This window comes from Apiospora hydei (genome assembly GCF_038363865.1).
Source record: "Apiospora hydei strain CBS 114990 chromosome Unknown utg000007l_segment0_segment0, whole genome shotgun sequence".
Lineage (NCBI taxonomy): Eukaryota > Fungi > Ascomycota > Sordariomycetes > Amphisphaeriales > Apiosporaceae > Apiospora > Apiospora hydei.
The window spans coordinates 1,174,417-1,188,045 of record NW_027117366.1 but is presented as its reverse complement, the minus strand read 5'-3'; the positions used below and the strand labels follow the sequence as shown (position 1 = coordinate 1,188,045).

At 53.0% G+C, this 13,629-nt stretch overlaps 6 protein-coding genes across 6 annotated transcripts; 3 read left to right on the top strand and 3 right to left on the bottom strand.

Annotated features, from left to right (window-relative positions):
• Positions 1–710: 710 nt before the first annotated feature.
• Positions 711–1,652, top strand: PG997_009441 (uncharacterized protein; the record flags this gene model as incomplete). Its single annotated transcript, XM_066813756.1, has 1 exon — positions 711–1,652. The coding sequence occupies one exon, from the start codon at positions 711–713 to the stop codon at positions 1,650–1,652; it is 942 nt and encodes a 313-aa protein (XP_066665718.1).
• Positions 1,653–2,796: 1,144 nt separating this feature from the next.
• PG997_009440 (uncharacterized protein) lies at positions 2,797–3,336 on the top strand (the record flags this gene model as incomplete). The annotated part of the gene is made up of 1 exon (XM_066813755.1): positions 2,797–3,336. The coding sequence occupies one exon, from the start codon at positions 2,797–2,799 to the stop codon at positions 3,334–3,336; it is 540 nt and encodes a 179-aa protein (XP_066665717.1).
• A 921-nt stretch (positions 3,337–4,257) lies between these two features.
• On the top strand, positions 4,258–4,799 carry PG997_009439 (uncharacterized protein; the record flags this gene model as incomplete). Its single annotated transcript, XM_066813754.1, has 2 exons — positions 4,258–4,320; positions 4,383–4,799. Coding segments are annotated over 2 exons (480 nt in total), but the record flags the coding sequence as incomplete, so codon positions are not given.
• A 940-nt stretch (positions 4,800–5,739) lies between these two features.
• PG997_009438 (uncharacterized protein) lies at positions 5,740–6,776 on the bottom strand (the record flags this gene model as incomplete). Its single annotated transcript, XM_066813753.1, has 5 exons — positions 5,740–5,817; positions 5,910–6,264; positions 6,364–6,516; positions 6,591–6,676; positions 6,756–6,776. The coding sequence occupies 5 exons, from the start codon at positions 6,774–6,776 to the stop codon at positions 5,740–5,742; spliced, it is 693 nt and encodes a 230-aa protein (XP_066665715.1).
• A 1,284-nt stretch (positions 6,777–8,060) lies between these two features.
• On the bottom strand, positions 8,061–8,477 carry PG997_009437 (uncharacterized protein; the record flags this gene model as incomplete). The annotated part of the gene is made up of 1 exon (XM_066813752.1): positions 8,061–8,477. One exon carries the CDS (start codon positions 8,475–8,477, stop codon positions 8,061–8,063), a length of 417 nt encoding a protein of 138 aa, XP_066665714.1.
• A 1,528-nt stretch (positions 8,478–10,005) lies between these two features.
• On the bottom strand, positions 10,006–12,510 carry PG997_009436 (uncharacterized protein; the record flags this gene model as incomplete). Its single annotated transcript, XM_066813751.1, has 1 exon — positions 10,006–12,510. The coding sequence occupies one exon, from the start codon at positions 12,508–12,510 to the stop codon at positions 10,006–10,008; it is 2,505 nt and encodes an 834-aa protein (XP_066665713.1).
• Between the last annotated feature and the right edge of the window lie 1,119 nt (positions 12,511–13,629).

Genomic DNA, 13,629 nt, shown 5'->3' with positions numbered 1-13,629 from the left:
CCTACGCAAGCTGCCATTTTGCCAGCCTTCCGTCTGAGTCAGCCGGCGATGGGGTTACACTGGCCTGGCACAAACTGACAAGTGACAGCTTGGGTGTAACTCCGGCCCTTCTTCCCTCGAAATAGATTGGGCTTAGCTGCTGTTTAGTTGTCCAAATCTGGACAGGGCATTGCGTTCCCCTGGGGGTTTTGGGAAGTGGCAAGGATGAGAAGGGTCGGGGTAGGCACCTCTAGATATGATATACCATTGCCTGCACCAAAGAAAAAGGCACAAAGTCCCCCCATCTCTAGTCTGGCTGCGTAATATACTAATGAGTTTCGCTACTGCGCTGGCCGAATGGATTGACCGCTGTTTTTCATTGATCGTTTCCTCCAAACATTCGACTTACACGACTATGGCTTACCCCTGAACGACATCACGACTATAAACACGTTGACGACGCAGAAGAAGGAAAAGAAGAAAAGACGGGAAGGAAAAACGTATCAGTCAGCACATCATGGGGCTCCTGCATAACTGGATCAAGTCGAAAGCCACCGCCGCCGCCGGGCCTTCTCCTCGACAATGGGGCCCTCCTGGCGGACGTCCGCCCCCTGGGTTCTGCCGCAACTGCAGTGAGTCTTTGCCGTATTTCCTATACCTGTTAGTTCCTCTGCTCTATTGGAATAGTCAAGACTAATGACTCGACGCCCCTATACTCAGTGATCGCCCGAATGACGTCGGATGACATGGGCAAGGTGCCCGCCCTCTGCGTGCCCAATGGCCCGTTCCTGACGAATTACACGGTATGCGTGACCTGCGGCGAGGAAAACGCACACAACGGGAACGGCAATTCTGGCGGCGGCGGCTGGGGCCCATGGGGCTCATGGGGACCGCCGCCGTCCACCAATGCCGCAGCGGACAATACGACGTCGCCGGGTTACCTCAACCCGGTCTTTGGCCCATACCTCGGCTATTGCAATGTCAGCGACGTGCACGTCGTGTACACCATAACGGCCACTTCCACAGAGGGCGGCGCAACAAGTTCGGTCACGCCGACCGTAGTCACGACGGACATCACCCTGGCGCATGACTTCACGGCAACGGCGAAGACGAACCCGGCTGATACCGTCACGCCAGCGCCGGGCCCGAGCCCTACCTCGACGCCCGCTCCCGGGGCTACAGGTGCCACGAACTCAGGTGGTGACAGGGCGTGGATCGCCGGTCCCATCGTGGGCGCGATATTAGGCACCGCGCTCGTCGTCCTCTCCGTCGTCTTCGTTATGTATTACCGGCGGAGGAAGAAGCGTCGGACGGAAGACGACGCCGAAGGGCGAAACAACAATACCGCCCCGGATACCGGACCGGAGGTCGACACACAGGAAAACCAGCAGTCATCGCAGTGGAAGCACGAGTTGGCGGCCCAGCAACTGGAGAAAGCGCAGTTACACTCGGACAGTATAGCCCCGAGGGCGACGCCGCATGAGCTCGAGGGAAAAGGGGGCGCATCCCCCGAACGGGCCGTTGATAGGACATATGCAGAGTTGGCAGGGAATTATAATGATCATGGTCACACGAATACGACAGCGAATGCCCATGGTTGGTCACCTCATGAACTGGCGGCAGGTGATCGAGAGCGCATGGGTGTGATAGGGAACAGGAGCGAGCTAGCATAAATGCCTGTACGACACATACCAGTCCAAACCTGGATAAGAACAATAGCACATACTCGAAAGACGCTGTAATGCGGTTTCCTGGCGTGGGTGAAGAGGTGAATCAAGCAAGTCGTGAAACAGGGCCTGTGTTCACTCAACAGTACCAGCGCAGCCAATGTCTAATCAACATGGGTATTCCATCTGGAGCTGTCTCGAGGTCTAGTGCCAGGGTAACGGCAGCGAAGATGGCGCTCACTTTTGAGACAAGCTTATGCATGGGTTTTCCAGGCCACTGCACCTCTTTCGCCAGGATGTGGGAAGCAGACAACACAATCATGTCACGCCCACTCCATCAATCCGCAATCCGGCTGAGGTAACGGGGTGACGATCTTTCTCAGAAGCCTGTAAGAGGTTCAACGGAGAGGGCATGTTCGTCAACACCAATATATGACAATATGTTGTTGTACAAATGCAAGGTTGTGTCACCTTGTTCATGGTGTATGTGAGCACAGTGCCGCTTTACACACACAACCTGAGCTGGTGGGCTGAACAACTCGGTCAGAAACCACGGTACAATGCAGGAGGAGAATTCGAAGGCAAAATGGTGTAACTTCAGCTGTTCGACATGCAGACAGCCAATCAGACGAACTCGTGCCATGGGCCCTCACGAGAACACTGCGACGCCGCTGAACAAAAGGCTGGGACTCCTGGTCCGTGGATATCGAGTCGGCGCCTGACAACTCTCTCAACTTTTAAATCTTTCTCGGGGGAGAGAAACAGTGAACCTCCTAAACTGTTTGTAATCCGCAACAAACACAATGTCTAATCTACCTCAAGACGGATCGACACCCTCTATGTGCTATGATATTTGCAGTGAGGCATCCCACACTGCAATGGTGAACAAATTCCAGAATATCATACTTATCGCTAGAGAACAGACAATGCCTACCTCAATGCCCAACGGATAGGAAAAGGCCCGCTTCTTTGTGCACCGGACGGCGATTTTTACCAGCTGTTGGTAACATGTATGGCTTGTACTGAAGAGCACAGCAACCAACCTCGTACCAATAATACGTATCTGGTACCTGTCGCCCAGTATTTAGATTACTGCGATATCACTGGTGTGGTGGTGACAGTCACTCTGAGCGCGCCGGTTGGCAACGTAATGCTTTACGAAACCAAGACAACGAGGGTTGCTATACCCGCCAACTTCACTGCCAATGTGACAGCCACGACCTCGGGCCTCAGCAACATCCCCACTACCGCCGATCCCACTCCTACAACCATTTCACCTGGGACGAGTATCGGCAGCGGTCAACCAACATCTACTTCCCTGGACAGTGGGGGAGGAAATCGAAGCCAGGCGTGGGTATCGGGGCCCGTTATCGGCTCCGTTGCCGGCGTAGCCCTCATCGTGGCTATGGCAATCTTCCTCCTCCGAAGAGGAAAAAAGGCACGAGCTCGGGCAAATGACGAACACGGGGACAAACCACAACTGCATTCAGATTGCGTCCCCAAACCAGAACTCGAGAACAGCGAGAAGAAGGCGCCCGTCGAGTTGCCTGAAACGGACACTGTTGGCGCGACTAACGAACTTCATGAGCTGCCCGGTATCCGGAATCCGGCCGAGCTGGAAGCACCGAACACAACAGCACAGGAGCAGTCAGGGCAGCTTGATACAGCAGCCGCTGGACAAGGTAGCTGATGGGAAGGGGACACTGACCATACGGTAGCTAAGAGCTGTGTATAAGTAAGAACAGAGAGAGGTATATCTGGGGACTTGCAAGCACCAGCCCGGTACAATATACGAGACCGTGTATAGCATGAAATATGCGCATAACAATTCCCTTCGCAATCGGAAGATGCCACAGCAGCCAGCATATGTACCTTTGGTATAATGAAATCGAACGCTTTACTTCACGAGATAGGACTTTACGAAATAGGGGCTGTTCCACTGCCTTGCTTTATGACGGCAATAGCACTTGGCCACACACTAACATTACAATAATACAGGCTCCCTCGCAGCCGCCGTATCACGCTCCCTGATAGGGTTTGAATACGCCATGCGAGCCATAAGCTCATGATGGTGCAACGCGATTGATACCCTCGGGCTTACGAGGCACTGAGTTGCAGTCCGGTCCGCGAAAACGTCTTTGCTCTTTCGTATATAAACTGATGCGTTCCTCTTTTCGCATACAACAGTCTGTCAGGGATGGGCGGCCAGCCGCATGCAACCTTTATATCTCCATCAGTAAACAGCAGCGCCAAGACATCCTTGAACGAGGGGGCCGAAGACGGAATGCCACCGCTTCATCTATTCGACGCACTGATAGCCAAACCAGACAAGCAATGGCGTTGCTATAAATACTCTTCTTGTCGGTCGCGAGGCCGCAGGCCAGGGTAGCACTCCGCGATGCAGAAGCCCTGCACCCCTTCAGGATAAACATAGATCTCCAAGAAGACCGAAAACAAAGTCGACGCTTCTGTCCCGTAGGTGCAAAGTGAGCCTAGCTTCGACTCTGCTCACCTTCATTGCTACTTCGGAGGTATACGAGAAACCCTACACATCTCCAAATTTACAACCAGCGGACTTTCTCTAATGGCATTTGAAATCGCCGCAGACGCAATGGTCACCAACAGAGAACTGGACTCAACCACGACGATAACCACCTACTACTCTACAATCGTCGTAGGCACCAACAGCTCTACTTCCAGCGCAGCAACGCCGACCTCAGGACTGAGCAGTAGCAGTATCCCCACCACCCCCGTCGTCTTGACTCGCACGACTGTTCTTATACTGGGATCGAGTACTGGGACCACCGATATCCCCCCAAAACTGCACCCAACCATGAAACCAATGATCACCGGAACCAGGCATGGATAGCAGGTCCCGTACTTGGCTCCCTAGCGGGCGCAGCCCTCCTCCTGACGACGGCTATCCTGCTTTCTCGACGCCGGAGGAAGGCGAACGGGCGGCATGATGGGGGGAACGATGCTGCGGACAAGCCCCAGCTTCACTCAGACTGTATACCGACGCCGCTGCCCACCGAACTTGACGACAGCGAAACGCGGCCGCCCGTCGAGCTACCCGAGACCCGGGTGACGGGTGGACACCATGAACTGCCCGATCTCCGGAACCCACTCAGCGCCGATGTCGCGGGCCAAGCGAGTGAGCTGGAAGCATCGATAACAACTGCAAATCCATGGCCAGGGCAGCATGTTACGATGCTGCATTGACCTTGACAAGTCGCGTGGACCCGGTATGGCAGGATGGGGGGAGTCAGAGGCGAAGGAGATACAGAAGAGGGTCCATGCTGAGCCACAAGATCTTTGACGTCTAGATTGGAAACTGCTAGGACGTTTGGGGCGTCAGGTGTGGAATTGCCAGGCAGGAAAGGGTAGTGCCCAAGACGAAGAGCAGATACAGCCCACGTTGCAGTCGCCGATCAAGCGGCTGGGTTGGGAACTTCAACTGAAAGAAGGGTAAGAAGACCCTCTACCTAAGCAGCGGAACAGAAATCATCTCGGATGTCTATACTCGGAAGGAGTACATATCGTGAGTGATACTGGAAGCCACTGCGTCAAAAATCGGTTGAAAAGACCGCCCCGGAAATTCCCTGGAAGGATGTGAGCCCAATATCCCAAGATTAAATGGTTGAGGTTCCAGACTGACCTGACGATGGGATCTGAGCGTGCAATGTCAAGTTCCAGCAGATGAAATCCAAAGTGTTGTCAAGATAGTTACATTTACACGCAGGTGCCCATTGGGGCCGGGTTGGACTACCGTACGGGACTATATCTAAGCAGTCATAAGAGTCGTTCGCTACCCCACCCACTTGGTGAAATGCAAGCATATATGGTATTAGCTAATTATGATGTTGATCTTCTTCTCACAATCACTTATCCACCAAGTTCAGACGGCCGTGGGGAGTTGGACTAAACGTAAGATGGCATGCAACAAGACATATTGGAGGTAGCAGAGAAACTGTGAGGATATATAACCTCCGCATTCATGGACCAACTGCCCTTTCATGTCCTATAAATACAGATATATCCTTCAGACCTTAAACGCCTCCGCCTCGCAAGAAATAATACCTCATTCAGTTGATCACGCGACCACTCCTCCCTCGGTGACGTAGGTCACATCTACCCTGTCCCATGCAAGCGTGTAATCGTAAACGCGCACCTTGTTTTTTTTGATGCTGCTAATTCGTGCTCAACCACGAACTAGGAGGGTTGTATATAGGGTCGGTCTAGTTTATTTGTCCTTGCGGGTACCAGCCGGGGCTGGGTGGCGCCGTACTTCTCGGTCAGTTCGTGGTACTCCTTCTGGAGGCCCTCGGACTGCTTCTTGAGGGTGGCAATGTCACGGTCCTTGGCCTCGAGCTGGCGCTTGAGAGTGCCGATCTCGCCAGCCTCACCGGCCTGGGCGAGCTTGGAGCTCTGCTTGGTGTTGCTGTCGGTGCCCTCGTACTGCTTGAGCTTCTCCTCGAGGCGGAGGACGTCGAGGATCATCATGTAGGTGCGGTTGAGGATGAGCGAGAGGAACAGGGTGAAGCCGCAGAGGTACATGTTGCGCTGCGAGTAGAACTTGCGTGCCTGGACTTCGAGGCGCTCGTGGCCCATGATGGCTCTAGATCATCATATCTGGTCAGCTTCTGGAGATCTTTGGTGGGCCAGCCGCCGCCGACGAACAAGCGGGGAGAAGGAGGGAGGGGAAGAAGCCACTTACGCGCTACCCTTGTTAGAGTCGGTGGCTGCCGCCAGCTCGATCTGCACGCGATACACGCGGTTGACACTGTCAATGAACAGTATCAATATGAATATGAAGGTTATCTTCAATCCATATTGTAGCTTCGCCACGAGTTTACTCTCCGAGATGAAGCTGGAATGGGGTTAGCGGGTGGCCAGACGGCCAATTGCCACGGATGCCGCGGCATGGATTTCGCTCAGACATACGTAAAGATCTTTCGGCGGACCGAGAAGGGCATGGGGACGATGAGCCCCATGAACAGGGCCATCTCTGCCACAAGGAGCATGAAGACCTGGTTGTAGAGTGTTAGCATTCTCATCCGCACCATGGCTTGCGCCGAAGCGGGGTTGGATAGCAGCAAGGAAACCTACAAGAGAGTAATAGAGCGTCATCTTGGCTGTGGTGGTGCTGTTTGTGGTGCTGTATGTGTGCAGCGAAGGGTCACGGAAATAATGGGATGGGTGAGTCCTGAAAGACCTTGTGGTGGTGTGGTTGCGGGAGGGATGTGAGAAAAGGAAGTGGACAATGGGTTATTTTCTTTCGGGACTCCTAGAAATGGATTTCTTCCGGAGTGTGTGACGGCAGGGAGATGGGGAAAAAGTAGCTGGGTGATTGGGCGGAAGCAGGACTTATGTAGCCGGGCGGGTTGAGTGTACTTCAGAATGACAACAGGTCCAAAAGCTGTGTGTGTGTGTGTGTGTGTGTGTGTGTTCAGTCCTCTTTCTTCCTCTGCTCTCTGTCTGTCTTTTCCAACGCATACGTAACGTCAGGTTGTGAAAGAAGCTCCAGCCCAGCCCACTTCCTTAGTACTCGCTTCCTATTCCTAGCCTGGCTGGCTGCTGGCTGCTAGCTGCTACCCCGGCACCGCGGGACAATCAACAACGTCATACGTGGCTTCGATTCCCCATCCCTGCTTAGCGCTCTGCCGTAGTGTCAGCCAGGGAATACTATGTCGTCGTCTGAAGCCAATGTGGCTGATGCAATTCCTTCATGTCTTCATTCAGCTACCCTATTATCTCCATGTGTGTATGTATGTAGTTGCAACCATATGCAGTCCTCCACTTGAGCAATCTAGTGAATCGTTGCTTGCCATCTTCCTTCCTTGGCACCAGTCTTTCTTGGCCAAAACATTTATCATTCAGTCATCAACATCTCATAGCACTCCATTTCGTAACTGGCATCCCCAACATCGCCCATCAGAACATCCATATCAATTGATGTGCCTGTCGCGGAAATACTTTTTCTCGTTGTAATCTTTTCGATCAGCAGCGCACCTCCTCGGGCGGTCCGAGGAGGTTGCCAAGTAAGACCCAGGGATAGCCTTAATACTGGACGTAGGCGACGCTGCACCATGTGCTTCAACTCCAGGCTCAGGGGTGGTTAATCGCCCTGATCTCCTTGGTTTCGGTAGCCGGCAGGGCAGTTCCTTGTGAATGTCTCCCGAGAAATCAGTCTCTTCAGAGTTTGACTGGACCATAGTCGCCGGGCTCATCCCTTCAGACCTGTTAGCTGTTTGGCCCAAGCACAGCTGGCAACCCACTCACTTGTTTTCTTGGCCGAAGGCTCGCGAGATCTCGACTGCCGAGACTGGATTCCAGGGGCTGCTATATCAGCAATCGATGCCATGCTTTGTGATCATTTTGAGAAAAGTGTGAGCCACCAACACACCAAATCAATCAGAGTATGTACATACTGGCGGTGCTGTTGTCCTTGATCTCCGAGGAAGGGATCGTTGATGAACGACCCAAGATGGGCGACTGTGATTCGTCGTGCGAGTGATAACCCCCTGAATCAGATTCATTGCGTCCGTTGCTGAGGCCTTGGCCAGGGACTAAGTGGACAAAGTCGATGGGTCTGTCGGCCTCGATGGACTCGCCATGCTTGTTGTCGATCTGTTGAAGATTTGTATTCAGTTCGTCCTGTGCTTCATTTTCAATTGCGTTGAACGTGTTCTGTAACTCGGACTGGTCCTGCAATACCGCCTGACGTTTCTTGAACTTGACTCGCAGACGGGTGACTTCTGTTGCCTGATGCTTCTCATCGTCTCGCATCTTTTTGAAGTCATAATCCGGTTGGAAGCCAGAAAACTCCATCTTCAAAGTTCAGACTCGTGAGAAAGGTATGACAATATATTGAGAACCAAGTAGATATATCTGTCCACACGGCCGATACAGTGTACAATCGACGTACAACGAAGGAAAGAAAGAAGTGTACCAGGCAGAGTCGTACAGCAGCCACACGTATGGCACTGGTGTAAAAGTGCAATGTCTGGCTGCTTCTAGGAAGAAGACTACCAGAACAAACCTCAAATAGCTGGATGGCTGATTGTTGGAGCCTAAGATGTGGTAGGTAGGTAGGTGCCTTGGTCAACGATATGCACCTTCCCGGGAACGCGTCCTCATGTGACTGATGCCAAAGGACAGGAAATGGGATGAGAATCTTGCCAAAATAAAAACATGGGACGATCGGGCAAGTGACAAAGCTGCCACCGCAATGCTTCCACAAAGTTGTTTGTGCGACAACTGGACGCGATGAATAACATTAGGAAACCACGATGGAGGAGCACAACCGTTCGTACCTGCAGACCCCAACTCGGAAAGAACAAATCACATTTGGCCCCAACATAGGAAGCTTGGAACCCAAGCAAACAGTTGATGCACATGGATTGATGTTAGGTAGCATTTGCATCGCAAGTAAAACGTATGCTACTGGTATATAAAACCAATGCTAAGATATTATTAGGTATGTATCTTGGTATATATAGATACCTAAAGCACCTACGCCGTATTCAGACACAATACCAGTGCCCGCAGCCACAGTACCAACCGTTCACCAGTTCCTTCCTATGCAAGATGCCATCTAGTACTCTAGGTAGTATCAACAATTTTTGATTTTCTTATCAAGGTGAGAAGGTCTGCTCCGCGAACGGAGCCACCCCCAGCGCGCATAACGAGGGCGAAGCTAGCTACATACTTAAGCAGGTGTAGTTGGAAATCTCCAGATATGAAATCACACTGACACGTAACCTTTGCCTTTCCAAATGCCTCCAACTCCTTGCTCGTACTGGCCAGAAAAACGACAAATAAAAAACAGATAAAGAAACACACCAGATCCCCAGAAGGCCTATGCTATGATACACATTAGACGTTCTCATATATACCTAGCCTCTTGCCCCTCGCCAATTGGCATCCCCCTCGGTGCTATTGCACTGTCTTCCTTCTTCTTGGCCTCCATTATCAGTCCCTTGTCAAACCCTCCTTTTTCCCCTCCTCCACGGAATGTGTCCGGTGACTCTAGCACTGCCGAGCCGTCGCGCGGCCGACGGAAATGCAGCGCTGTTGTAGTGATTATATATATGTCGCGTGTGGGTATCAAATTGGTTGTGATGCGATAAGCAAGCATCGAGGTTACTAAAACGGTGACCGGGCGCGATAGGGCCGTGGCTTCAAGACATGTCGCACGCGGCATACGGCTGCCTCAAGACTTTTGCAAATGCCGGGTAATTTTTGGGTTCGATAACTAAGCCGTGTCTCGGATTATTGTTGATTATGGTGTTCGCCATGATGTTGGCTAACGGTAAAACGCGTTTCAGGTTTCCTGCCTGCCCGGGTTTCGTGGGTATTAATAACGCCTGTGGTCGTCCACGCGCCTGCCATCCAAAAACCTTGGACTGCGCTCATCATAGTAGTATGGCATTGGGGCCTGTTGTTGCTTCCTGGCCTCGAATGCCATACGCTCCTCTTCGTCCAGGGCGAATGCCTTCTTTAGCCACCCAAAGGCACTCCTCTTCTTCTTGAGGGTTTTACTATCCCCGTTCTCCGGATTCATTGTGGAGACGTTGCTCATCCTGCTCATGGCCATCGCAGAAGGCGAGTCGCGTTGGAGGTGGCCCTGGTGGTAATCGCGGGTCGTAGCTGATGTGTGTGGCCGAGGAGCTACCTGATTCACGTTGCCCGAGGTCCAAGGCCGCTGCAATGGGGAATGCGGACTAGCCTGGACTGGCCGAAAGTGATGCTGGTGATCACTCAACGGCGATGGGAGCGTGTTTCCGTTCATCGGGAAATTGGGCGGAGACAGTTGGGAAAAAGTGTCGGGCACTGAGTGAACCGTAGGCCGTCGTTCCGGCTCTGGAACATGATAAGTCGACACCCGAGGCGGTGGAGGCGGTCTTGGCCGGTTCTCACTCCTAGGCGGCAGTTGTATGGACACAGGGGGATTGCTTCCTCTGAGGGACAGTCGTTGCCGCAAAGACGTCCTATTAGGGCTGTCTTCTTGTTCCGGTGATTCCATCCCCCGAGGTGAAGACGGATCGTTGCGTATCATTGGAGATGGCAGAGGCGCGGGAGGCTGAGGTGTATAAGTGCGCGGTTGAAGGATGTATAAGCCTTGGTCTTCAGTGGGACTCGGGGCTCCATGGTCGTTGCCTTCTTCGTCGTCGTCGTCGTCGTCCATGAAAAACGACCCGTCATCATCGTCATAGTCATCGTCGTCGTCCACTATAACGGGTTCCGGTGCTACGAGAATTTCAAGAGTAGGGCCTCGCTTCATGGCCGACTCTCGTTTTGTAGGTGGCTGGTAGAAAGTCTGTGGCAGCGTATCTTTTGCGGCAGGAGACGACGGCGGTGACTTCTGCGAGGGACTCTTGGGAGAGGTTGGCGCTGAGTGTGCCTGCGACTGAGCATCGGAGCATGGCCTACTTCGACTAGACTCCGTCCTTGGGCTCGATCTGCCTGAGCCTTCAGATGCACGAGAAGATCCTTCCGAGTACCGCCCGCTTCCGAGGGTGAATTCAGAGTCCACGGTCTGTGGGCCGCTTGCACGGGCGGACTTGGGTACGCTGGTGTGCGCATCACTTGCATGGGGCGGTTCAGGAAAAGACTCCAGACCAAACTGCAAGGGCATCAACGCACTCGCTCGCAGGTCAAGCTGAAACGCATCCCCGTTGTTTTCTTTTTGGCCACTGCTCTCTTCAACGACGAGATCCCCTTTCCTGGGTTCCGCTTCCGTGAGATCCTCTTCCACGAGATCTATCCCCACGAGTTCCTCTCCCACGTAATCCTCTTCCACAAGATCTTCTTCCCCGAGATAATCGTCAAGAAAACTGTCGTCGATGGGGTCTTCTTCATCGAAATCCTCGTGAACGATCTCATTCACGCTGTGGATGGTTCGCCGGCTAACTTCACCAGCAAGCTGGTCCATCTCAGCCACCATATGACTGAGTTTTGCCAGCATGGACTCCAGATTGGTAGAGAGATCCTGAAGATCTACAAATGCTTTGTACCAACCCTCGGCATTACCTTTCATGGCATCAAAAATCTCCACAACACTCGGCCTTTGCTCCCGCCATGGCCGTGACTGCTGATCGTTCAAATACATGGCAAACTCCTTGGTGGCTTTCAGACCTTCCTCCACATCATCGAGATAGGCTTCAAGGGCGAGAGACGATCGCAGGCATATATGCTCAATCTTCTCGTTGCCGGTGACAATTTGCAGACGGAAATCGCGATCTTCCAGCATTGTCTCAAACGTATCCCGGTTCTCCATGGGCAATTGCAAGTGCTTGATACGATCTTGCACATCGGCAATGGCTGCATTCACATCGTCCATGGCAGTCTCAAGAAACTCGTCGACCTCGTCGATGTGGCCCTGGAGGATATTGACGACCTGAATGTTGCTGTTGGCCATGCCACCGAGGAGAAGGTAAACACCAAACGAGATCTGGGCCATGAGTTTCCATAGCTCGTGGTGTACGTGCCCTGGTCGGTGTCGCCACAGGTCTGCTGGAAGTCCCGCGTCGGCAGCAGCGTCTAGCAAGCAGGCTCTACGCTCATCCGCATCCCCAAACTTGAGCCTCGGTTTCTGTTCGGCACTGTTGGTCGTAGCCTCGACCAGCGACTCAGCGAAGGGTGCTTGCATGGCCGGTATGGGATGGGCCGGAACGTTGGCCGCTGCATCTTCCGTTTTTTGCTTCAGGGAGGCTTCGTCGGTGGAATCGGCATCGGGAACTGTACGATTCGGAGATTTGCTGGGAGGGTGGACTGGCATATTGTCGTCTTGTTCATCTTCAGAATCGGAGAGGAGCATGACTGGAAGGTCATCGCCTTCTAGAGACAAAGGAAGCGCCATGATGCCGAACAACCGTCGTGAATGTAACCAACTACCAACCAAGCAAACCCTTTTACTACATAAGATGGCCCAACGTCATGGGCCACTGGCACGTACGGCTGCAAAAGTCCGGGACTGTTTTGGTGTGTAGGGTGTCCAACGAGGGCTGAGATAGGTAGAGCTGGCCAACGACCACTTGCGCTCCCGGTGGCAGGTATTGACTGCAGGCTGAGTGGCGGTTGGGACTTTGGAGGCACCTTTGTGACACCCTGTAGAACCCCGACACAGATATATTGAAATGCTGACAAGCGACGGAGTAGTAGAGCCTCGGGCGTAGGAATGACTGGCAGCGGCGGCGTGAGTCGAGGTGGTTTCGTAGTATCGGGTAGTATATTGTTGTGGCAATTGATCGGCCTCCAGGTATAGTGCGTGCGTGCGTACGTATATGAGCCCCGAGGAACCAATGTAGATCACCGCAGGGGGGTGGTTCCTAGTATAATTCGTGCCTTGGAATGCCGATATCAAGGCTGCTCCAGCCAACTAAGCACCGCCATTCGAATGTGCGCTGGAATTAAGGAATATGGTGGCCGACAAAGTGTAGCGGTCGTGGCGCTCCTGGTCGAGGTCGGGAGAACTAAGCCACGCGCAACGACTCCGACAAATGCCCAATAGCTGGTGCTGTGTGAACGGGGGTAACAGGGCAAGGAAACAGAAAAGAGAGAACGAGAGAAAGACAGAGAGAGTAGAAGAGCGAGTGACTAGAGCGAGATTCTCGGCGGCGTATAATTGGAAGGATGAGCCTCGCTGCCGTTCACTAAAAGTAACGTGAGCAGGATACAGAGTCTCGAAGGGAGAAGAGGGCCAGGAGAAGAGAGGAAAAAGCGGGAGAGCAAGGAGAGGAATCGAGCATCAACAACACCGCCCCCGGAGAGACAAGATGATGGGGTTTGCAGCTTGGCGTGCAAGTGAGGTAGAGGCAGGTTAGGTTACATACCTAGAGGGCTAGCTGCAACTCAGCTACAGTACAAATGGGAACTTATTAAATCGCAGGAGCCGAAGTAGATGCAATCCCGGGTGAGACGGCGGGCAGGCGGGCTTGGGTGACAAACAGCACAGTTAATAGCCAGAGGAAATGACAGG